The sequence below is a fragment of the Rhamphochromis longiceps genome, linkage group LG4 (genome assembly GCF_057381845.1).
Source record: "Rhamphochromis longiceps isolate RC_006_pf linkage group LG4, R_longiceps_female_GT1.1, whole genome shotgun sequence".
Lineage (NCBI taxonomy): Eukaryota > Metazoa > Chordata > Actinopteri > Cichliformes > Cichlidae > Rhamphochromis > Rhamphochromis longiceps.
In genome coordinates, this window is record NC_140560.1 from 15382277 (window position 1) to 15408541 (window position 26265).

A 26265-nucleotide genomic window follows, 5' to 3' on the forward strand; every position below is an offset into this window, starting at 1 on the left:
AGAGAGAAAAAGAGAGCGCAAGAGATAGAGAGATAGAGAGAGTGAAAACGATCAAGTGAACAGAGAGAGATTCACCCAGCCAACTCTCATATTTACTGCAGCTACTACAGGACATCGAACACAAAGGTAAGATAAATATATTAACCACATATCACATTCACCCAATCAAATATCTTAGATGTCAATGATCATTAATTCTCTGAATGCTTCATTTTTTTTTCTTACTTTTACTTTTACAGACACCGGATGCGGTTGTAAAGCCACAGCACTAATGCGATAGAGCGTGGTAGCCTAGATCGCACTTAAACGCTTTGAGTCATTGAGCTGACACAGAAGAACAAACATGGGCAGCCAATGCTCTACGCACAGGAGGGGTCAAAGGCAAAACAACAAATCTGACCAAAAGAAAAAGGTTGTTTGCAGCACAGAGGAAAGTGGAGCAAATTCCTCCCTCCTAAGACGGCCGTCTGTGCAGGGGCTGGGGACTGCATTGAAGGAAGCAGAAGAGCATTTATCCAGACATGCAGAAGAAACATCTGGAAAAAACAACTGTAGTGAGAACAGCAGTGCACATGACTGTGCTACTGCTGAAGGTAACACCTTCAGGTGAGATTTCATTATTTTTCATTCATAAAAAAACTGTTTAGTCTTTTATTATCACACTGATTTTATTAAAAAAAAAACCCGAATATACAATCAGTGTAACAACATAAATATAAGATGCAACTCTTACCCTTTTCTTTTAAAACATAATATGGTTTACACATTAACCACTTACAGTAACTTTGTTTCTGTCCTTTGTCAGTCCTTGCTTCAGCAACAAAAATGGTGAGTTAAAGTTAATAATTTTAAGACAAACTCTGGTCATAAAATACCCATTAAAATGCAGTCTCTTACAATTAATTTGTGTTTTTTTAAAGAAGCTGACTGGGTGGACAGCAACAGGTCTAAGCTCATTCAAAGCGTCACTTTAGTGATGCCAATAGCAGATGAAATGAGACAGCAAAAAATGATCCATAAAGAGACCTACAACAAAATTGATGCTGCAACAACAAGCCAGGACAAGATGAGGGAACTCTACAACGCCCTGACTACTCAAGAAGTCAAATCTGCTTTCTTCAGAAGCCTCCAAGAAATTCAGCCGGAGACATGTGAAAGTATGTAAGGTGTTTGGGTGAAACATTTTCAACTGCCCTGTTATCTCTTTTGTTTTTCATTTAATGCATAAAATATAAGATAGTTATGACATGCAGATAATTCTGCAAAAGTTGTTGAGAAGGCTTTCTATACTTTGCCACGTTAAAGGATAATACATAACTAAAGGCTAGCTAGTAAGATTTTTGCATAAAATCTAGCCACATAAAATCTGTGGAAATATTTTCTGTGTTAAAAAAATGTTTTAGACTCAGATACTTTAGTGCATATTTGGAACCAAGCTCACTTTTTCAGATCCAAGTAAACTGATCTCAACAAGTAGATCACTGCATTTGGCTATAGGTGTGGTTGTAGCACAAAACGCACACCAGTACCTCCAACACACAGCTACAAGCTGCTCCGGGTCACTCAGCTTTCTGAAATGATTTCTCTGCTTTCTAAGATGTGGTCCCAACTCTGTTAACAAGAGCTCAAACAGCGACACCGAATATATGTATGATAGTGGTGTAATGAAAATTCAAGTGCTCGATCAAACCATGAATTTGCCCCTGCTACTGCCTTTTCAGAAAAAATGGATGAACCCAGAATTTCTTTGTTTTTTGTTTAGAAACAACAGGACGGACTTAATTAGTTTCACAGGTTCTCAGATGGCAAATCTTATGCAAAAACACGTGTTCGGTGTGTAATGGCCTGAACGCTGAACACGTGGATACACATTGTTGGGTGTAACGAGTTATAAAGTAATGCATTGCTGTAATTACTTTGGATTTTTCAGTAATGGAGTAAGTTAACGTGTTACTATACTAAATTCAGTAATTACACAACAGTTACAGTAGAGAGGAAAAAAAATCAGATGTTTATTTTCCTGCGTCCTTCCTGCGCTACAATCAGCTGATTTGTGTTTGTATGCGTGGGGAGGAAAATGCTGAAGAAGTATATCAATGCAGCTTTTGAGAAGTGGCGATATGGACATTACTAATTTGTATTGCCCAAAAGGACAAAAGTGCAACGGTAAAGTCGAAACTATAATTCGGACTAAAAAAATGCATAATTGGTAACACAACTTTGGTTCTTTACAAGGACAGCATGCTAACACCCAACTAGTCAAAAACCCAGAGTAATTTTAAACTGAATCCAACCCCAGCCCAGCACCCAAAGTCTGATCTTCAACAGGTAACAAAGGCAGTGATGAGCAGTCAGGCTTGAAGTGTCTAGAGAAATAGTGGCGATCAATTGGAATTGTCTATGGACTGAAAGTTGATTCTGTTCATCTGAACCAAGCGTTTTCAGCGGGAGAAACATTTCATCACCCGTAACTTCTTCAGTCTTCAGGTTTCCCTGACCTTGTAAACAGTACATTTGCATACAGTTGTGTAACTAACTAAGTCCTCTGGTTAGTAATTAAATAACATGCTGCATTACTTTAAAGAACTCAACACTGTACATATATACATATATAAATAGTTGAGTAATAGAGTCCACACAGACAACAAACAGACTTGTTGGAAGAAACAAGAAATTTAAAAAGAATCTAATGCTGGAACTAGACCAGGGATAATGATAGTTATAAGATTGTTCTTTTTCCTCTTCACCTACAGCAGAAGATGTCATCAAGGAGGTCATCAAAAAGAACAAAGAATATCTGAGGCAGAAGTGTCAGCGGCAGCGAGAAGGCACTGAAAAGACTACTATTGAGGAAAAATCATTGGATAAAATTTACACAGAGCTTCACATTATAAAAGGGGAGAGTGAACATGTCAATGAACAACATGAGATCTGGGAGATTGAAGATAAAGCAAGGAATCAAACTGTTGAGGGTACTAGAATCAACTGTAATGACATCTTTAAACATGAGCAAGACGACAAAGAAGTGAAAGCAATCAGGACTGTGATGACAAAGGGAATCGCTGGCATTGGAAAAACTGTCTCTGTGAAGAAGTTCATCCTTGACTGGGCAGATGGAAAAGCCAATCAGGACTTGGACTTCATCTTTATGTTTCCATTCAGGGAGCTAAATTTGGTCCAAGATGATCAGATTAGCTTTGAGAACCTTGTGAAAACATTCCATCCAGAACTTAAAACCATAGCAGTTGCGAAAGCTTTGGCTGATCGTAAAGTTTTGTTCATCTTTGATGGTCTCGATGAAAGTCAACTTCAGCTGAAATTCAAAACGACCACAATACTGGATGATGCTACGAAGGTGTCCTCAGTGGACACTCTGGTGACCAACCTTATCAGGAAACATCTTCTTCCCTCTGCACTTGTTTGGATTACCTCAAGACCAGGAGCAGTTCAACGCATTCCTCGTGAGTATGTTTACCAGTGGACCGAGGTCAGAGGATTTGATGATCCACAAAAAATAGAGTACTTCAGAAAAAGAGTTGAGGACAAAGCAGTCGCTGAAAAAATAATTGAACACATAACAATGTCACGGAGCCTGTACATTATGTGTCACATACCTATCTTCTGTTGGATTGCTGTAGATGTTTTTGAGTATTTGATGCATAAAATGGGAAACACCAAAGATGGAAACCAAAAAATACCCACAACTCTTACTGGGATGTACACACACTTCCTTCTTATTCAGATGACGATAGCTAATGAAAAATATGGCAACCAGGAAGACCAGGAAGAGCCTGATACAGCAGAGCTTTTTAAGTCAAATGAAGAGTTCATTTTGAAATTAGGCAGGTTGGCTTTTGAACAACTGGAAAAAGGCCGGATCATATTCACTGCTGGAGATCTGAAGAAGTATGACATAGATATAACGAAAGCTGGAGTTTACTGTGGGTTGTGTACAGCAATATTCAAAGAAGAGCGTGTGTTCCTAACAAAGAAACTTTACTGCTTTGTGCATCTGACAGTTCAAGAGTATTTTGCTGCTCTCTTTGTATATCACAGTTTTGCAAACAAAAAAATCGATTCTGAAAGTCTCAAGGATTTCATGCTAAAAGGGTCTGATGAAGAGCTCAAGACTATCTTGGAAAGTGATCCAGTGGATCTACCTTTGAATGAACTGATTGAAATTACAATAGCTAATTCGGCTCTTAGAACGACCGGAGAACTGGACATGTTCCTCAGGTTCCTTATTGGCTTTTCGCTACAATCATCAGAAGAACCACTTCAAAGCCTGATTCAGCAGACTGAAGAGCATTCAACAAATATTGAGGAAATTCGGTCAAGTCTATTAGATATAGATGTATTTTACTGCTCAGCTGAAAGATGTCTAAACCTTGTCCACTGCCTGACTGAGTTGAAAGACTCAGTGTACTTTGATATATTGGTATGCCAGTTCAGAAGAGTCATAACAAGACTACAGTGTGAAATATAGTTTACGGTTATGATCAATGGAGTCTTTGCAGTCTTTGCTGCTTTGTCTGGCACTGTGAAATAAAAAAAAGCTGTTTAAAAAGAAACAGAAAGAAAACACAGCGGAATTGAGGCCTTAGAATTACGTGCTCAGTGCTATGGGTGATTAGTGGGAATAACTGTGCACATACCATGTTACTGTCCCATATAGAATAAATAAAATTAATCAAAACCATTTAACTGAGCACAGGTTTCTAGTGCTGAGTTGGAAAAAATTATATCATTTTTACTGTAAAAATTCTTCAGATTAGACAACAAATACCGTATTTTCACCGTATATATATATATATATGCTAGCAAATGATCTACATGCCTTTAAAACTCTACATTGCACAATGATCTTTTTAAAAAAATTTATTTAATTTAATCAAATTTTTTTTGCAGAATCTCAGGCTTGGATCTTAGTGTTTCGGAATATAAAACGATCTCTTCAGCTCTTTGCATACCACACTCTGTGTTAACTGAGCTGCACCTAGTCAATAACACATTTCTAAGCAGGGACTATGAAGGTGCAGAAATCTTGGCTGACAGACTAAAATATTCTCAGTGTAAACTAGAGGCTCTAAGGTTGGTAAAATTATCATTTTGAGGGTTTTTTCTTTCTTTTTTTTGTACGATCTGTCATTTCTTATTATGATTTTGTGCTTTTTGAACAGTGTGCTTATATATTCACTGGAAACTTTGTTAGGTGTACCTGGCTAGTAGTGGGCTGTACCTTTTAACTTCAGATGTCTTCTTAACTTCTTCATGACATAGATTCAACAAGGTTCTGGGAACATTCTTCAGAGAGCTTTGTATGGTTTCCTGCTTGAAACTGTTGTTTCCAGACAATCCCCCTGTAACCATACACATGTGTATACTATGGTTACAAAGGAATTGACATGGTCAGGTAGACTGTGGTGTTTAAATGATTCTCTATTAGTATTAACTAATCAGTAGTTAGTACTAACAGAGAATCTGAGTGTCTTGTCAAACAAACATGACACATTCCCAGTCACTTAAATCACCTTTCTTTTCCATTGTGACTCTCGGTTTGAGTTCAGTGGGACATCTTGTTTCTACATGCCTAATTGCACTGGGTTGCTGCTGTGTGACTGGTTGACTAGATTTGTGAACAGGTATAGCTGACATAGTGGTGAATGTTATCATGTGGATCTTTTCACCTATTGTCCTTTACCCTTGCAGTCTTTCTGGTGAAGAACTCACAGAACAACAGGCTGAAGATTTGGCATCAGCCATCCAATCAGTAATCTCATATCTAAGAGAACTGGAGTTGAGTGGCAACATCCTGAGGGACTCACTATGTTCTGTGCTGTCAGTTGGATTAAGATCCCAGAAACTGGAGAAGCTCAGGTCCGTTTTATATGTTATTCTTCATCTAATTTTTTGGCTTTCTCATATGTCAGAAATTCAGTTGCTCTGAAAAATTTCAGCCAGATAAAAACAACAATCCAATTTTATTCTCTGCAACAAAAGACTGAACCGAAATCCAAAGCCTGAGAAAATCTGTGAAGAGTTAGTGGCAGCGTTTAAATCCAGCACCTGTTATCTGAGAGAGCTGCAACTGAACTACGTCAATTTTAAAGACTCAGAAATGAAGAAACTGTCAGCAGAGCTGATGAGCACGAAATGTAAACTGGAGGCATTAAGGTAAAATTCTTTACTAAAAAGTAATTATTGGTATTATTAAAGTTTAGTCAACAGGAAGAAAGCTCAGTTTGAAATATTTTAACTCTAAGTACTTTTGACATGGAGTATCATGGTTGTGATGCTGGTGAACAGATTCTCAGTGGGGAAATTTAACTTGTTTTTTCTAGTGTTACTATTTAGGAAAAATCTGTTTATTTATTATAAATATCATAAATATAATTTATTTATCATTCAACAACACAAGATTAGAATGAAAAACAAAGATTGTCATTCTAATCTTGTGCTGTTGAATTGAACAGCACTTGGCAAATTTATTAGGCTACCTGTCATAAAACAATAAATAATATCGACATATAACTAAAACAATTTTTCTGTTCAGAAATGCAAGTAATAATTGTAACATGGCACAATAATTAGAAAAAAAATAAAATAAGGTAGTTTTTAAATTCATGGATAATAGCAATGATTGTATATTAGCATTAAAATGTCATTTTGATTAAAGTGCTTTTGCATACTGGTGGATTACACCATTACACAAGCATTAAAAAAGATATGATTATAATTTTTAATAAAGATATAGTTACCACTGCAGCTGTGGCATAAACCTCTCACACAGTCTAATAAATGTGTTAAGAACTGTATATGAGGAAAAATGAGAATTATTGTCACAGTAATGTTTTCTTTCATCTATTTCAAATATTTTGGTAATTATTGTATCGCAACATTTTCCATCCAGTCTCACTCACAACAAAGTCACAGAGAAAGGCTGTGAAATGCTGGCCTCAGCACTCAGCTCCAGACCTCCCCACCTGAAAGAGTTGGACCTGAGCTACAATGACCTACAAGACTCAGGGGTGCTGGCACTGTGCAATGCACTGACAGGTTTAAAAACACTCAGGTTAGTACAAAAAATAACTCAGACAAAAGGTCATGCTTTTTAAAAAGAGAAACTGAATATACGGTACAGTTGAGTTGCATTTCAAAAATGAGAGATAATTAGAAGGAACTGAACATGATTTACTGATATACAGAAATCAGCTAATTTAACGTTCAGTTAAATTTGCTCAGTTAAGTACGTGGATTTGAGGCTGATTGGCCTCAAGAAGGTGTGCAGAAACATGATCGGACTAGTCTGTAATGTCGCAATGAGCTTGACAGCGTGGGAAAGTGAAAGTGACGTAAGCTTAGATTAGCCACCAAACGCATGGGAAGCAGACAGATGTGTGACTGCAGGTCTTCCTTATTGAACTTAAGCATAACACTTTTTTGCAATAATTTTTGCAATCTAATCATTTGATATCACTCAAAAAAAGTGAGAGGCACAAAGTGCTGTCCAAAGGGACACTGAGAAAAAGCTATGAAATGGCACTTGTGTTATGACAGAAAGTCAAACTTGGCACTGATGAGAGCATCTACCACTCATTGTTTGCTTTCTGTAGGCTATCATTTTGTAAAGTGACAGACGATGGAGGCTCCTCTTTGGTCTCAGCTCTAAACTTGAAACCCTGCAGTCTCAAAGATCTGGACCTCAGCTTTAATAATCTCACTGATGACATAGTCCAGATGCTGAAGGAAAAACAGAGGGATTCATGCTGCAGTCTGGAAAAACTCAAGTATGGAAAACCAATAACAAACACAGTTTTATACTTGATAATATTATAATAATGTTTGCAAGTTGATTTTTATCATTATTCCCATCAGTGTGGACCAAAACGCAGAATGCTGGGTTGACCTGAAGCTGCTGAGACAGTGTAAGAAAACCTTTTCTTGTTCCTGAAATGTTACATGCTACATGTGATTTGCATCCATGCAGTTATATTTGCAAGTGTTTACAAGTCCCTAAACATTTTCCAAATCAGGATGAATATACAAAAATGAACAATGGTGATTTATTATAAATAATATTTTCTACATCACGAAAGTGTAAAGTCCAATGCGGCCTTGTGCTTAATCAATGATAGTCTATAGTTTAAAGTCATATCCAAATTAGAGCTTTTTCTGTGGCCAAGGGACAATGTTCTGTATAAAAGTGGCTTTCATTTATTCCAGATCTGTTAACTCAACTGGTATAAGGGCAATCAGATACAATCCACATTCCTCATGCATCAAAGTTAAAACATTTAATGTAAAACAACAAGAATAACAACCAGGAAAGAACTATGCAAAATGAATGTTCACGTAAACAGTTTACACAGCATGTCAATTGTATGAACAGGGACTTGGGGAAATGTATAAATACTAAGTAACCTAGCTTTTTTTTAAAGTTTGATGATACAATAACCAGAGATGAAGAACCATACTTACATAATATTACTATTACAAGTAATTAATTGTTTTTGCATGCTCTGATTCCAGTTGCCTGTGACCTAACACTTGACCCAAACACAGCAGGTGTGAATATTATTTTAACCAAGGAGAACAGAATGGCAGAATATGCCCCAGAAAAGCAACCATATCCTGATCATCCAGACAGATTTAATACCCTCCAGGTTCTCTGTGAAGAAGGTCTGACAGGTCGCCATTACTGGGAGGCTAAGTGTTCTCATGCTAACGTTGGAGTGGCATATAAAAGCATTGACCGGGAGGGAGACTTTGCCTCTGACTATTCATTGGGAAAGAATGAAAAGTCTTGGTGCTGGATGAATGATGGTTGTTTTTATCATAACAATTCCTGTATAAACTTTGCAGCACTTTATAGTCCTATCATAGGAGTTTACCTGGACTGGCCGGCAGGGATTTTGTCCTTCTTTAAAGTCTCTCCTGATACAGTTACCCACCTGTACACCGTGAACACAACCTTCACTGAACCACTCCATGCTGGTTTCAGTCTGGATAATGGATCAGTTTACCTCTGTAAAATTAAGTAGGTAGACATTTTGGATGAAAGGAAAGGGACCCTATACAGTTTACCATACATTGCATTACAGTATACTACAGCCCTGTCACACATGGAACAAGTAAGCCGGTTGGCTATGTGATCGTGGCTTTGATTATTTTTTTAATGTTTGTCAGGGTCTTATCCAGACATACCAAGAGTAGCAATATATACACACAAAACTGATGGAGAAAGACTCTTTGTATTGTCAGTGTCAGCATTAGTTAACTGTACTTTTTTTGTATTTAGCTCTCCCTTTTTTTGACACCACAAGCAATGTCTGGAAAGGTGCTGTACTTAATTAAAAAAAATAAAAATCGCGTTTGTTCATTTTATTTTCTTGCACCTCATACACTATGGCTGGATCACCCCAGAATTGGGAATGATAGCGATGCAGAACTGCCAAAAAAAAAAAGTATTGTTATTCTTTGCACACTTCATGATTCGATTTCCCTGGAAATAGGTGAACCTCACCCTAAAGGCTTTTATTGGTTGGACTGCATTCCTTGTGACACTCCTCTTTACTTATCTACTTTGACTGACTAGGGTGAAGGGAAAAGACATATCAGATGTTGTTGGTTTTAGGAAGAATATTTATTGCTCAAACACAAGATATAAGAATCACAAACATTTACCAAGAATCACAAACTGACTTAAGACTAATAGAAGCAAAATGCTGGTTTTATCAGTGTTGCCAATTCAAATTCTAAACTAAATCATTCAATCACTGTGTTTCTCTTTGGTTACTAAAGTACAATGGAAAATCTGAATGCAAATAACTTCCTGCCTAAACTAAAGTACAGAATAGTGACAGCTATGTGTCTAAATAAAAGGTGATATAAAGAATTTGTAGTGCGATTCGAGGTTGCGTGACTGTGTTTCTAAACCTGTCCCAGCCCCAGGCAGTGACACAATTAACTCTGCTTTGTACCTGAGCTCAACCTTTTAGACTTTATCTGTTTTGAAGGAAGGAAGGTTCAGGGCTGAAGCAATCAGCATCATGGGCTCATCCGGTTAGAATAAGAAAAAGCAGCCATCTAATTCAGAATTATTCTCAGGGTTCTCCTTTTATTCTCAAATAAATAAGGCAAAGAAGGAAGGAAACAAAGACACACATGGACTGCCACAGCTGAAAGAAAACAGGAAAACAGATTTAAGTTACTCATTCCCTTAAACAATACATAAAATAAAACCCAAATAGAACCTCACCTCAGCTGCCGCCCCATGTGGAAGTGAAGAAAAAGTGAGCCAAAAGTGAATGCAGTCCTTATATAATGTGTGACATATAATGTGTGACAGGTGATTGCAATCGAGGACAAGCACCACACCCAATCAAAGGTGAGAGAACTAAACAAGGTGCATCTGGTGAAGTGAGTGGGTGTGCTGGGATGTGCCAAAGGGTGGGTCTCTACAACAGCCGCCCCCATATTTTCTAGAGAGAAATATGTTGATATGGTCAGGATCGATCTTCGTCAGGAAGCGGGGGCAGGGGGATCAGACAGGAGACAGGGCGGATATAGATTTTATCCTGTACTAAGACCTCCACAGTTCTGATGCGGTCATCTGGGCTTTTCAGCAAGCGTGTCACTCTCCCTACAGGCCAAAGGGCACGTGGAAGGTGTGAATCCATAATCATGACAACAGAGTTCAATGTGAGATCTGGGTTCTCCTTCTGCCATTTGGGTCTTCTTTGGAGGGATGGTAGATAGTCTTTTATGAAGTGCCGCCAGAAGTGATCTGCCAATATTTGTGCATGTCGCCATCGTCGTCGACCTAGGAGGTCAGAATCAGAATAGGATACTAAGGGAAGTGACGAATCATGTCGGCCCATAATGAGAAGGTTTGGGGTTATGGGATCAATATCCGCAATGTCTGAGGATACATAGCCTAGGGGTTTTGAGTTCAGAATGCCTTCAATCTCAATTAGGACTGTTCTTAAGACCTCTTCAGTGACCATTTGTGCACCAATGGTTCTCTTCAGAGCATTCTTCACAGAACTTATCTCCCTCTCCCAGGTTCCACCGAAATGGGGTGCATGCGGGGGATTGAATTTGAAATGGATTCTTTTAGTCATCAGGACCGGCTGTAGAGTCGGAGCAAGGTTGTTAAAAGCTGCCCGTAGTTCCTTATCTCCTCCTTTGAAGTTAGTTCCTTGATCACATATAATTTCCAGGGGTGTTCCTCGTCGAGAAATGAATCGCTGGAGGGCCATGAGGAAGGAGTCTGTATCCATGCTGTTTAGGAGGTCAAGATGTATACACCGAGTGGTGAGACATTTGAATATTATTCCCCACCTTTTCTCCGATCTGCGGCCGGTCTTGACCTTGTATGGTCCAAAGCAGTCTATTCCTGTGGAGTAGAAAGGTGGTTTGAATAACCTAAGACGAGCAGCAGGCAAGTCTGACATTTTTGGAATGATGGGCTGTGCTCTCCATTTCTGACATGCGACACAGCTATACTGATGCCTGCGTACGGCTTCCCTTCCTCTGAGAATCCAGAATTTCCGACGTAGTTCAGCAAAAAGTCTTTCTGAACCAGCATGATGCAGTTTGTCATCATAATTTTGTATGATCAGTTTGGTCACTGGATGAGCAGGATCAAGTACTATTGGGTGAATGACATTCAATTCCAAGTCTGGGCTTTGCCGTAGTCGGCCTCCTACATGGATAAGTCCAGAATTCCTGCACAACACTGGTGACAAACACAATAGACGGCTGTCTGATGAGAGGGGTTTGTCTGACTGTAAACGGGCTAAATCTTCGCCGAAACTGTCCAGTTGTGCCTGACGAAGGATTTCTTGTTCTGCTGTTTGATAATCAGCTGCAGAAGGAATGTTACCCTTTTGGTTGGAGAGTGAACGAGCCGTGAAATCCAATAGCTCTTGATACGTTCTAAAGCTGGGTGTGTATGTATGGGAGGGTATACTGACAATACCAAAGAAGTAGGCTTTCTTTAACTCAGTCTGATCATCATCAGGATGGAGATCTGTAACTGTGGGCCAGTTATTTGGAGGTTCATGCAGAAACGAGGGACCCTCGGTCCACCTGTTTGAGCTAAGGAACTCTTTCAGGGATTTACCTCTCGTAACATCATCAGCAGGATTTGTGGCTGAATTGATGTATCTCCAGTCTTGGCTGTTTGTGAGGTTTTGAATTTCTGAGACTCTGGCTCCTACGAATACCTTGAAACGGCAGGAATCTGACTGAAGCCAGTGAAGTACAGTTGTCGAGTCAGACCAAAGGGTGGTAGTCCTGACTGGTAAGGTGAGTTCTGTTTGTATGAGCTCACAGAGGCATGCGCCTAGTAGGGCTGCGCATAGCTCCAGTCTGGGTATTGTTAAATGCCGTTTAGGAGCAACACGTGAGCGAGCTAACAAGAAACTCAGTTCTACATGGCCTTCAAGATCATCTGATCTCAAATATGCGACAGCACCATATGCTCGCTCTGAAGCGTCACAGAAGATATGAATGTCTCGAACTGTGGTAGAAACATCCATTTCCTTAGAAGTATAGCAACGTGGGATGGCAATTTGTGGGAGATAACAAAGTTCTTCTTCCCAGGACTTCCATGCCTCTAAGAGGTCGTGTGGAAGGGAAGGGTCGTCCCAATCTCTCTCTTTTCTCCATAGCTCTTGCACCAAGGTTTTGGCGCGTGTTGTGAATGGGAGTAAGTAGCCTAATGGGTCATACAGACGAGCAAGTACTGCATAGATACGACGCATTGTGGTGGGGTGTGAGGCTAGAGTTCTGTATTTATAGGCAAACAAATCAATCTCACAATTCCACAATAATCCTAATGTGCGTTCATGTGGGCCAGATGGCTTGTCTTCAGTCAGGCAAAGTTCATTACTTGCCGTTCTTACCTCAGATGGTAGATGGCTAATCACAACAGGATTATTGCTGGCCCACTGGCGAAGGTCGAAGCCTCCTTCTGATAGATGGTTTCTTAATTTGTCTAGGAGTGTTCGAGCTAACTCTGCTGATGGAAAACTCTGCAAGCAGTTATCAACATAGAAACACTGCATTACTGAAGACTGCACATCTTTGTCAGATTGATATTCCTTCACATGTTTCTGCAGTGCATAGATTGCACAACAAGGGCTGCAGGTCGTACCAAAGGGGAGTACCTGCCACTCATACACTGAAGGGGGAGCTGCTTTGTTCATGTCACGCCACAGGAATCGGAGGAGTGGTTTATCAGGAGGCAGAAGACGGACTTGGTGAAACAAGCCTTTGATGTCGCCACTTATTGCCACTGAATGTTGCCTAAAACGCAACAAAACACCGAGAAGTGTTGGGCCTAGGATTGGTCCTGGCAATAGGTACTTATTGAGACACTGACCTTGAAATGTGAAAGAGCAGTCAAAGACTATGCGATCTTTATTGTTGTGACTTGTCATATGATGAGGAATATACCAGGTTTCTTTGCTATTGTGCATCTCCTCCGGGCTAAGTTTGACTACATAGCCTGCCTGCTCCAATTTCAAAATCTGATCCTTGTAAGACATGGCTTTGTCAGGATCTTTAGCTAACCGAGCCTCAGTGTTGCGGAGTCTAGACATGACTACAGTTGGAGGGACATTCAAAGGAGGAAAGTTTGCCATCCGAAGAAGAGGAGTGGCGTAGCGATTAACACCATTGATCTCAACCCTTTTTGTGGCCTGTTCAAGGAGTTCCAGTGCCAGTTGATCTTGCTTTGATCGGATCACAGATTTCTCACTGTATTCAGGTAAAGTGTCTAGTTGCCATAGCTTCTCAACATGATAACGCAGTACAGAGCATGTGCAGATGAACTGAGAGATGTGAACAAACACTGCACATGCTCTGTACTGCTCTGGGGCTGAAAATCTGTGATCGGACCTTGAAGTGTCCATCCTAATTGGGTTTTAACTCCTGCAGGAGACCCATATGGTCCCTGCCTCAATGGAGCATTAGGCGTGATGAGGTGAGTATGATCTGAGCCTATGAGCAGGAGTGGCGCTGCTTTATTAATAATGGGTAATGGGATACCTTGAAGATGCTTGTATCTCCGTTGGAGAGATGATACAGGGTAGGTGTAGTCTGAAAGTGCTAGGTGACTTGCAGTGAAGGCATTATTAATTGTGTAGGTTTTCTCTGGGTGTGCGATGGGTGAGATTTTGAAACTTACGGAAGAACCATGAATAGTTTCAACTTCTTGACGGACCGTTCTAAGTGATAATCCCTCTGCTTCCCCAGTTAGGTTGAGATGCTGTGCAGCTGATGTCAGAAGAATGGTACGCTGGGAGCCATCGTCAAGTACTGCATATGTTTCAAGGGTTCTTTTGCCGTTTCGCAGGAGCACTTTCACAACCTTTAAAAGGACACTAGGACAGTCACTAGGTCTATCAAAGTACAGTGTCCTCACTACAGGATTAGTTTCAGTTTTAGATCTCTTATTTACATCACATAGGATCTGTAGATGTAGTCCCATACAGGTGGCACATGCTTTCCTCAGGTCACACTTTGCGGCCTGATGAGTCCTAGCACAACGCCAACACCGTTTGTTTGCTTTTATCCAGTTTATTTTCTCATCCTTTGTCTTCTGAATGAACTCGGGACACTTACTAATGTGGTGTTCAGGTGAGCGGCAATATGCACATGTTGCCTTAGTTATGATGGGTTGTGCTGCCTGTACAGGATCATCAGATGTATTTGCCCCATGTAATATTGTTGTAAGTGGAGAGGTGTACTTACGGGAAGGTCGTGGCTGGTTGAAGGATGAAACAGGACTGGCCTTCCTTGGTTGACACTTGCATTCCATTTGCAACCAGGATGAGAACAAAGGCAAAGTATACGTCATTTCTCCCTGTTCCCTGTAAACATGCCGTTTGAAGCGACTGAAATGCTCTGCAGGCAACTTCGCTAACAAGCGATCGACATGGGAGCCACAATCTAGTTCTGCACGTCCTTGTTCTCCCATAGTGCTAAGCAACCCAACTAAAGCCTGTACTCGAAGAGCAAAATTATCAAGGCTCTGACCATCACCTGCTCTGATAGGAGGCAGTTCCAGTATATTCTTTAGCTCTTTCAATGCCAGCTGTCTTGGTTGCCCATAACGCTCATCAAGGGCTTTGATGGCTTGTGTGTATGGGTCAGGAGCGTAGGAAAAGGCAAGAGCTAATCGTTTAGCTTGGTCTACTTTGAGGTGATCAAGAAGGACGTGATATTTGAAGTGCTCTGTCTCATGAGGATCAAGAAGGTTTGTAAGGGCCATCCGTAACATCCTGTATTGCATTTCGTCTTCTCTACTAAGGTCTGGAAACGAAGGACCTTCAAGCTTATATACATGTGTTCTCGTGCTAGAGGAGTGACCCGAGCTAGCAGTACCAGGTATCAAAGGTTTCTGGTCATATGAGGCATTGGATGTAGCTGGTTGCTGCTCTAGAGGAGGGCAATGCTTGTGGTCAGATATGCGAATGAGAGGTTGAACAGGGTCTTCAGCTAAAGGAACAGCAGGTTGAACACATGAGATCTGGTGGGGATCCTGCCGTGATAAGGCCAGGAAATCAAAGGGAGTCTCATCTTCTGTAGCAAGGACTGGTCTAGGCAAACCAGTTGAAGGGATAGCAGCATCTAGTATTGTTGAATTAGGTAAAGGAGGGCTGGCAGCTGTAACTAAGCCAGACTGACGGCTAATCTGCGGGGGCTGGAAGGGTGATTGACAGGTTACTGTATCAATCACTGGGAGCTGCTCATGTCGTTGATGTGTTTGAGGACTGGCTCGTAAACTGCATACAGAAGCTTTGATTCCATCAGATGAGACTGTGCGAATGGAAGATCTGGAGCTACGAGAATGGGAAGGAGATGATTGAATCATAAATTGCCTAATCTCCCTCATTGTTGTCAGGAGTTCCCTCATGACCTCATCTTGGTTGGTGGGTAAAAGGAGCAGGGGATGTCTCTGGTTGTCTTTCTGACTCTCCGACAGGATCCTGCGGCCCATGTGTGTCTTTGTCACTATGCTGGCATTCAGTTTGGCTCTCTGTCTCACATGTAGCTCTTCTAGCTCCAGGATACTGAACGTCATACTGCTGCAGGTAGGCAGGAGGTCGACTATCACGACTGGATCTTCTCAAACCTTCAGTCAATGGCTGCTTTGAATCCATGACGATAACACTGCTCCGGCTCGGAGGACCATGTTTTGAAGGAAGGAAGGTTCAGGGCTGAAGCAATCAGCATCATGGGCTCATCCGGTTAGAATAAGAAAAAGCAGCCATCTAATTCAGAATTATTCTCAGGGTTCTCCTTTTATTCTCAAATAAATAAGGCAAAGAAGGAAGGAAACAAAGACACACATGGACTACCACAGCTGAAAGAAAACAGGAAAACAGATTTAAGTTACTCATTCCCTTAAACAATACATAAAATAAAACCCAAATAGAACCTCACCTCAGCTGCCGCCCCGTGTGGAAGTGAAGAAAAAGTGAGCCAAAAGTGAATGCAGTCCTTATATAATGTGTGACATATAATGTGTGACAGGTGATTGCAATCGAGGACAAGCACCACACCCAATCAAAGGTGAGAGAACTAAACAAGGTGCATCTGGTGAAGTGAGTGGGTGTGCTGGGATGTGCCAAAGGGTGGGTCTCTACAACATTATCATAGTCGTACATTCTCCAAATGTCTGTCTGTTCACAAACTAAAAAGGAATTTCAGACAAGAGGCACAAAGGGGTGACTGCTCACATTAAATCCAAGACCATGTCACTGAGTGAAATTTTAATAAGAGGAGATCTTTAGGATAAATTTAACATAATTTATTGATAAACAGAATTGAAACAAGCCGTCTGGTGATTGGACTCTGATGGCTAAATAGATCCAGATCGTTTATAGGGCAGGACCCCGCCCGGAGTCGAGATGCTTGTGATGGTGATGAAGATAGAGACTTGGATAGAGCTCTGAGTAAGGTGGGTTGAAGCAGAGATGGAGAGGAGGTGGGTTGCGGGAAGTAGTCAGAGGAACCGTGAGATTTAAAGTATGTGAAGTGGAGGCTGATTGGCTTGAAAGTGACAAGTTGAAAGATGATTGGACTCGACCTGAGCTTGATGGTTTGGGAAAGTGGAAGTTGTGCTGGGCCCCGGTCTGGATGGGCCTGGGCCCCCTTTCCCTGGCGGGTCGCGGAGTATGGGAGTGCCTACTGGGGTCAGCGGGGGAGCTGGCCCCAGGGAGGGGTCACCTGCCCCTCCCTTCCTTCCCTCCCCATCTCCAGCTGCCTCCCTCTTCCCGCTCCACCACAACCACCCACACATGTAGGGCCTTGGAGTAGGGGTATGTCACCAGGGTGCAGAGGAGGCTACCCCCCCCCCCCCCCCCCCCGTCCCCTTCTGGCTGCCTCTGCCTCAATTTTATCCCACAACTTAGACATTCACATTACTCACACTCTCATTACGCATACATATAGGATCTTGGGGGTGGGCATGATACACGGAGTCCAAATTACCATCAGGGTGTACACCCCACCCCTGGTGTCATTGCCCACCTCTCAATGTTAAATACACGTAGACATTGAGGGCTAGCAGGAGGGACTATGCGCTTACCTGCTGCTCTCTGGCAGGTAGCTCCATGCCCTCCTGGGTTTTAATTGCACCTTAGAACACACATGCATCAACACTACAATGAGCGAGTGGAGGGAGGTTTGGAGTCTTCTCTCACCCCCGTTCTCTGCGGCCTGCTGGAGCGGGGGGGCTAGGAGGAGGAGTTGGCCGTCCGACTGCGGTCTGGAGTGTGGGGCCTCCCTGCTGCTGCGGAGTCGGGGCGGTCTGCCTCTCCCCACCGCAGGGAAAAGGGTAACACCACCTGGGTCTGGGTGCAGTTCCCCCCTCCAGGGGCAAGGGTACCTAGACCCGGTTCGTAGAGTACGCTTGGGGAGTGTGACCGTGTGTACAGCGTCTCTTTATGTCTGTCTCCATGTTGGTTGAGTGTGGAGTAAGTGCATATGAGAGCATGAGGGTGGGAATGGATGTTTGTGTCTGTGTGTGCCTGTATGTCTGTGTCTATATGTCAGGTTGGGTATCAGACACCACCTCTCTGGGGACATCTCAGGCCCTCCAAGGTTTGGAGACCTATCTCCACCCACCACCACTTCCCCTGCCAGTGGCGGACTCCCTCAGGTGTCGGTGCGTTGGTGGTTCTTTGTGTCTGGGGGTGGGCGTCCGGGTACACACCGGCTCACTCCTTGGCGGCCGCTTATCGGGGCCTGGAGCCTGGGGCTCGCTCGGGCCACTTCGGAGGTGGGGTGCCCCCGGCCTCTCGGCCTGGGGCTCGGTCACTCAGGCACAGCTGGCTGCCGGCAGAGCTCACGGGCGCGTCACTGCAACTCCCCCTGGCTTCTGCTCCGCGGCTGCTGAGTGAGCCCTCATCTGGGACTCTCCTCAGCTCTTACTGGGACAGTGGCGCGGCTGCCCCTCTGTTGGTCTTCCTTGGTCTCTTGTGTTCTGGGGGCCTCTGGATGTCTGGAGTTTTGATCTCCTCCATACCTGCTTCATGCCCTGGAGGACGGGGCTGTGGCTCCCCACACTCCCTAGCAGATCGTTACATGGAGAAACCTTTGGAATGCAAGCATGCTGATCCACACAGGTATGCACACAGGTGTACACACAGGTATTCACAGACGCGGACTACAGCTTTCTTGGCTGCTGCCTCAAAGCACATTGTGCGCTGTCTATCTTGCGTGCTGCACAATATCGTTTATTATTTAGTATCTACTGATATCTACTGCTAGCTAGTTTATTGTGATGGTGCCGTTTTTTTTATTTTATTTATTATGTTGCTCTTTGTTGTTTGCTTTCTCTTCTGTTTTTTTTTCTCCATACAGGTGATCCAGGTGTTTTGTTCTTTTTTTTTTTTTTTTTCTTTCTTCCCCCCCTTCTCACCGTCTCTTCTCCCATTTGGTTTTCTTTCTCTCCCTCTCTTTCTTTCATTCTTTCTCCCTGTCCTATCCTCCAGTCATGTCTGTCCCGTTTGTAGCACCTGAAAATAAAATAAATTCATAATTATAATAAAGGTCAATCAAATGGACCAATATGGCAAGGCCATGACGATCCACTTGGTAAAATAAATCCGCTTGGCATCTTTCTTGGCCTTAAGACAACAATTCTGATGGCTATAGATCCAAACGGGACACACACAAAAAAAAAAAAGAAAGTGGAAGTTGTGATAGATGTGTGATTATTGATCTGGCAATAACCAGATGAATCTCCTGATTGGTGGGCTGGACTGGGCTGTTTACCAAAAATCAGTTCAGCCAGGAAGCCAAATGCTTTCATACACAAATGAAAACCAACCAAAAGACAATTCACTAACCTAACTTTCTAACAAAAAACAGGAGAATACTTAATCATCAAAAATGGCTTCTCACGCCTACTAGGCTGCTGCAGTGAACAATATATACAAGGTAAAAAAAATACACAATTGCTACTTTACAAATCTATTTACAAGATTAAGGTTCTATTGCCACACACACACACACAAAAACATTGTACTTGGTTATACTTGCAAATCAATCAACTTTAATTTAAATACACCCTCAATAAAAAAAAGTTCAGAGTACTGAATTTTTCCATTGCAGAAAAGTAACTGATCAATTTAAAATCTCAGCCTTCAAAGAACATCTCTTTCACTGGTAAAAGTGACGGGCTCTTCAAGTTCATTTATGGCATCCTGAACAATTAAAAGGCGCATCCTGATTGGCAGATGCTAACAAGAAGTATCAAATACTTTAAATGCTGGCGTCCTCCTCTGATTTTGGGCTAGCCCTGGCATAGCTGCACCATTCTCCTATAGACTATCTGTGCCTTTGTTACATTGACAACTAGACTAACATTTTACATTATCATGACGTAATTTTATTGGCCTCACTACCAAAATATTTACCTCTTTTACAATCATGCTACAATCTTGGAATAATTTTGCACCAAAATTTGAGAAATACAGACGATTTAAAAATAGATCTTAAGGCCATTGCTCCCTTTGGCTTCAGTGCACTGGTCATGTGCCAACTGTGTCTATATGGTAGTCTTTCTTTGCTTGTTATTACCAAACAGCTAAGCAGCTGAAAATGCAGAAGGGCAGGTTAATTTTCAGGTTAATTTGGCCAAGTGGTAAAAAGTCATGTCTTTGCTGCTGAACTAACACACAGGTTAGACACATTGTTTTATATGACAAGTTCACAGTAAATTCTTCCCACAGGTTGACACCTGGTTTTCTGGAAAGGAGTCAACCTACCACCATGCAGCATGTACAGACAGGTTCGAATTATTCATCATAATCCGCTCCTTCCCGTGTACTTTTCTAACTGAGATACCTGCAGTGTTTGATATTTTTCTCATTACCTGCTTGAATGAACTTTCTGGTCATTTTGATAGCTCAGAAAAAACAAACAGAAAACAGTTCATTTACTAAAATATGATATTTTTGTTTCCACCTTTGATATTCATTTAAAATGTTAGTTCAAACAGAAGGATAATTGCAGGGTGTGAGTTTGTTGAAAGGAGTCCTCTTCTTCATTATTGTTTGTTTTATGTGTGCATACTGATTTACTCAAAGATATCATCTCAGCTGCTGCTGCTGCGCTGAGATAACCAGAGTGCAATTTTCTGCCTCGTACAGGATTCATATCCCACTGCAGAAAACTTCAAACTCACATATAATGATGTAGCTGTCATATCATTTTTTTTTATCATTGCCAGATACAGTTAAAAATGAAGAATTAAAAATGAAAAACAAGACAACTAGTCAATCAAATAAAACCTATGACACAGTGCATACAGGAGATGACAAAAAAATAATGTGAAAGGCTACAACAGCAATATTTTTCCACAATTTTAACAATAAAAAGACTTCATATGACTTTTCTGTGAGATGAGAAGATTTTAATGAGTTTAAAATCTTTAAATCTCCAGCCAGTTTGGATAATATGTACAGATTATTTTTAAGAAAGCAATAATACCTACTAGAGTACAGCTGTGCATTGTATACACTCACCAGCAACTTTTTTTAGGCCTGTTCGTCGCAATTACCAGTATATAATCAGCCAGTCATCATCAAGACAACCTGCTTAAGTCCAAACCAAGCATCAGAAAAGTTATTTAAGTGATCTTGAATTTGGCATGGTTTTCGATCTGACTGGTTCAGAAACTGCTGAAATATTCCAGGGTTTACAGAGAATGGTCCACAAAAGGGAAAACATCCAGTGAGCAGCAGTTCTCTGCGTGAAATTGCCTTGTTGATGCAAGAGGTCAGATGAAAATGACCAGACTGCTTCCAAATGATAGAAAAGCAAAGGTAACTCAAATACCTATGTGGTACAACGAAGGCAGACAAGCATCTCTGAACACACAACACTTTGTTAGGGTTCAAATATTGAGGAAGGATACAGGAGGAATTCCAAAATAACAACACTGGTCCGGCTGGGTTAAGTCAAACGATGATTTTAATGAACACGCATGGGGAGATGTACACTGCAGAACATCAGCTGTAGATCTCCGCCCCAAAACTACACAGGAATGGTTTTATGACATCAGGATATATTTTCTTGACGACCCCTCATGCGTCATCACATGCATAAGTTTCAAAACCACAGTGACATTTAACACAATTAGAAAAGAACATCGCCATGTCTCCATCCCAGGTGTCTTCCTGTCGCTCGTCCTGCCCGCGCTTATCTTCTGAAACATCAGGCCCACATTCTGCAACAAACTGTTCTTTTGCAGGCACAATTTTGCAGTCACAAGAAAAATATGTCTGAACTCTCACCTAGACCTAAGTTCACTTACTCTGTATGTGTATATGTGTACGTGTGTGTGTGTGTGTGTGTGTGTGTGTGTGTGTGTGTGTGTGTGTGTGTGTGTGTGTGTGTGTGTCTCGACCTCACACGAACTTTGTCTTATGAGAAGAGAGGCCAATTCTCATCTATATCTGTAATATGTTGAATAAATGTTTTAATCAAGAACCTCTACTAAAAGCTTAATCAAAAGATATAAATGAATAAAAGACAATAATGAATAACCTGGTTATTCAAATAGCATCCTCCCAACAGCTCCTCAAAGTAACTTATACTTAGACTCTGCTTTAGTTTCACTTTCACAAGCACACTCTGCAAAAGCCTGCGCTTCCTGTCTATTTTGGCACAGAGTGTACTCAGAGTTAGGCCTTTCTTTTATAATGCAATATAATCTGCATATAAACATTTAAGATTATGAAAAGTATTCAAAAGCATTTAAGATTATAGATTTAACTCAACAGTTTAAAGTGGTTATAACTGCACCTGTAATAAAGGCTAATTGGGTGCCAATAAGTTTAAACATCTGAATACAATATCAATGCTGTAGATTATATTATTAATGCAATGGTAGTGACGATGACCATGAACAATAGCAATAAAATATTTCCCTCATATCAATAACTTCAAAGCTTGAAGTAGATTGCCTGTATCAGGGGCCTCTCCTGCCAGCTAAGAACTGGAAATTGAGGCTGCTATCCACATGGACTCACCAAAATGTGACAATAAAATTGGAAAAAATTTTCCCTCGTATGATGAGTCAAGTCCTACAACAACATTTAAATGTTAGGTTAGAATTTTGTGTAAACAACACAAAAGCATGGATCCATCCAGACTTGTATCCATGGCTCCTTCTAGTGGTGATGGTGGTGTAATGTCATGTACAACCTGATGGCTGTTTTAAATGCAACAGCCTACCCTAGAAGAGTTGCTGTCCATCTCTATACCCTTATCAAAACACCTATGTTCTGATGAGGCTCAGATCATCTCAAACTGGTTTCTTAAACATGACAATGACTTCATTGTGTTCGAATGGGCTTCACAATCCATCAGATCTCAATTTAATAAAGTACCTTTGGGAACATGGTGGAGTGAAGATCCATATCATGGATGTGCATCCAGCAAGTCTGCACCAAGTGTGTGATGCTATTTTGTCAGTATCAACCAAAATCTCTAAAGAATGTTTCCAGCACTGTGATGAAAGCCCTTCTGAATAACATTAGTTATGAAAGTGTACCTTATATAGTGGACATTTGTATAAATATTAGGGGTGCAACGATATTCGTATCGATATTGAACCGTTCGATACAGTGCTTTCGGTTCGGTACGCATATGTATCGAACAATACAACATTTGTAATTTATTTTATCAATTTTCCTTCTGACGATGCTGTCTGTGTTGAGCGCTCAGTGAATCTGTGTTCGACTACTCCACCTAGGCTGCACTGTCGAGCGCAGATCCACTGAGCGCTCCACACAGACAGCATAGTCAGGAGGAAGAGCACAGGGCAAGCTAGCGAGACAGAAGTTAAGCTCTCAGCAACATGGACCTCCCCCACTCTCATTCAGATCTGGCGTTTGGAATTATTTTGGTTTTCATGTGACGTATGACCCTGAAGGTAAGCGAGTCATGGACTAAAGTAAAACAGTATGTTGGATGTGCCATGCAATGCTCAATTACATTGGTGTGAACTAGTGTGTTAGCGCAGTTAGCTCGTTAACGTGTTGGCCGTCTAGCCCCATGCACGGAGCGATCGGCGGTAGCTCGTTAACAGAGATTTGCCGTGTTGTGGCGTTAAGGTCATTTCAACGAGATTAACCTGAAAACACTAGTGGGAACACAACGAATATGACTGCACATTTACACCGACATCATCCTAGTGCAAAGACAAAAACAACAAGCATGCTACTAACTTTAGCCGAGTGATTTAGACAGCTGTTAGCACATGATTCTCCTTATGCTGCTGAGAATATAGCCCAGAAGAAGCGGATAGTATAGCTTTTATTTTGGAAAGAGCCATTTCTCTGTAATAAACTCTCTTTTCCAAAGATGAGTGATTCCTCAATCAGATACAGGGCTTGCAATATCGCTAGCCCGACGTCCCGGAGCTAGCGATTTTTTCAGTCGGGCTACCAAAATCTATCTCTTCCCTGCCCGTCGGGCTATTGTAGGAAAAATATATGTCAATGCTTTTGCATTCTTTCAGAAATGTAGCTGGGTAATTATGTCATTGGCATCGGTGAGCCACTGTCAATATGTGACATATTGAAGTCGCGTTTGAATTTGCTCTTGTTTTTTTGCTTTCACTTTGCAATTGTGCGAACTGTGTATAGAGAGCGACAGCACTGATCTGTGAGTGATGATAATTTGTGCACCAATTCCTCTGACATCGTCTTATTAATCGTTAGCTTACTATGCAAACATGACAAGTGAAATCTCCTGCAGCAAGCTTAAACATGTGAGAGGTTGATCGCGCAGAGAATCGCTGAGCTTATGTGAGTGCGTGTGTAAAAGCAGCAGGAGAAGTTATGACAAATCAGACTATAAGGCAAAAAGAAAGTGCAGCTTTATGGTTTCATGGACAAAAGAATTTCTGTGGCTGCAATATGACGAGCTAAATAACCAGGGCTGCACATAAGTGGTCCGCAGGTGCGCATTCGCTGTCAAAATAAAAAACACGCACAAGGGTTAGGGTTAAATTTAAAAACTGTACTTTTGAGTTAAAATATATATTTATAATTTTAATAAATGACAAATTAAAAAGGCATGAACATTTTTTTGTATCGAAAAAATATCGAACCGTGACACCAAAGTATCGAACCGAACCGTGAATTTTGTGTATCGTTGCACCCCTAATAAATATGTGTATATTGCTCAGGTTTCCACATCTTCTGTGCTTTGCTAGTCTCCCTTATCTTTAGTGGAATCCAAATATATAAGAGGGGATTTCTTTCTGCTGAGTTCAAATGTTGTTGGGTTAGCCTGGGTGGGATGTGCAGTTTGAGGGTGTGATCTGTCTCTTTAAAACTTGATTTGACAACATTAAAGCAGTATGTGCAGCCTTCTGTCAGCTGTGTGACACACATGGGGATTGTCCCGTCTGCTGTTTGTTTTGTCACTTTGTTTCTCCCATGGTTCCTTTCAGTTGTCAGCAGAGCAGCAGCCTTGTTAGCGTAGCTCCCTCTGAGTTTCACTGACACACACACCTCAGCACCAACAGATACACACACACACACACACACACACACACACACACACACACACACACACACACACACACACATACTGGTATGAACCCTCAGGTTTACAAAAGTTTTCCAAGTTATTTGGTTTGACAACCACAGTATCACAACATAGTGAGGCATACTTCATCTTATACTTAGGCACCTATTGTGAATGTATGCACAGTAACATTAAAGATTAGTCAGAAGATATTGAGAAATAAATACACTTATGCTTTCATGCATGCTTGTTCGTTTGGTAAGTATACAGTTATGACCAATTTAAAAAACATTAATGTGGCTTTGTGCAAAATTAACAGAATATCTCCCTTGTTGGTTCATGTTTGCAGGCAGAAGGTATCTGCTCTGGTGCAAGACATTTTGCGGTACATGCACTAAACACCTGTAAAACTGCAAACCTTTTTTTACTTTTATCGACTCTAATCAAGAAAATATTATGTATTATGTATATGTATATGTAATGTAAAAGGGATGTATATGTAAAAGGGATCTTCAGAGGTGTTAGGAGAAGTGAATGCTTTTTAAGTTTTGGAGATGGAAACACAATCTGTACACATATACACAACCAACTGCTTGTCTCTGTTGCAGGTGGTTGCACTAAGCTAAGCTAAGCTAAGAGAATCTGTTTATGCAAACACACATAAATCCCCTCCCAGCCCACCCCTTCCCCTTATTTCTGCATTATCAAACAAATATATAACCTTAAAAATGCCTGGTTACTGTGTGGTATCAACAGTTTTTTTAGAGACAACATTATAAAAAAATAAAATAGTAAATCATCTGCTGTGTTTTCAGTTACTCACAGATAATGTACTTACCACAAACGAAGCATTCAGTATCCTAATACTGTGATTGTATACCCGAATAAATAAAGTTGTTGTATACAGTTGCAAATATTCACAGGTTTTTCACAGTTTTGCAACTTTCATACTTTTTCCAGAGAAATGAAATGTATCAACACAGATATATTAAACCGATGTAATCTTGCATTATGAACAAATACAAACACATTGATTGAGAGAATATGGCCTTAACTATGAAGCCAACTATGATTGTAGCTTATCCAAGTAACTTGAAATTAACCTGCTCCAGGGTAGGATTTGTTCTAGATTAGAGATCAGCAGGTATTTTATTTTTTTAAATTTTGGCTACAAACAACGATTTTTGATTGTATAAT

At 41.1% G+C, this 26265-nt stretch overlaps 1 protein-coding gene across 1 annotated transcript; it reads left to right on the top strand.

Annotated features, from left to right (window-relative positions):
* The first annotated feature begins 572 nt into the window (after positions 1-572).
* On the top strand, positions 573-9309 carry LOC146671281 (NACHT, LRR and PYD domains-containing protein 3-like). Its single transcript, XM_085405000.1, has 10 exons — positions 573-606; positions 921-1157; positions 2754-4422; positions 4909-5091; positions 5710-5877; positions 6001-6174; positions 6911-7072; positions 7614-7787; positions 7876-7925; positions 8530-9309. Exons 1-10 carry the CDS (start codon positions 573-575, stop codon positions 9039-9041), a joined length of 3363 nt encoding a protein of 1120 aa, XP_085261126.1. The 3' UTR covers positions 9042-9309.
* Positions 9310-26265: the final 16956 nt, after the last annotated feature.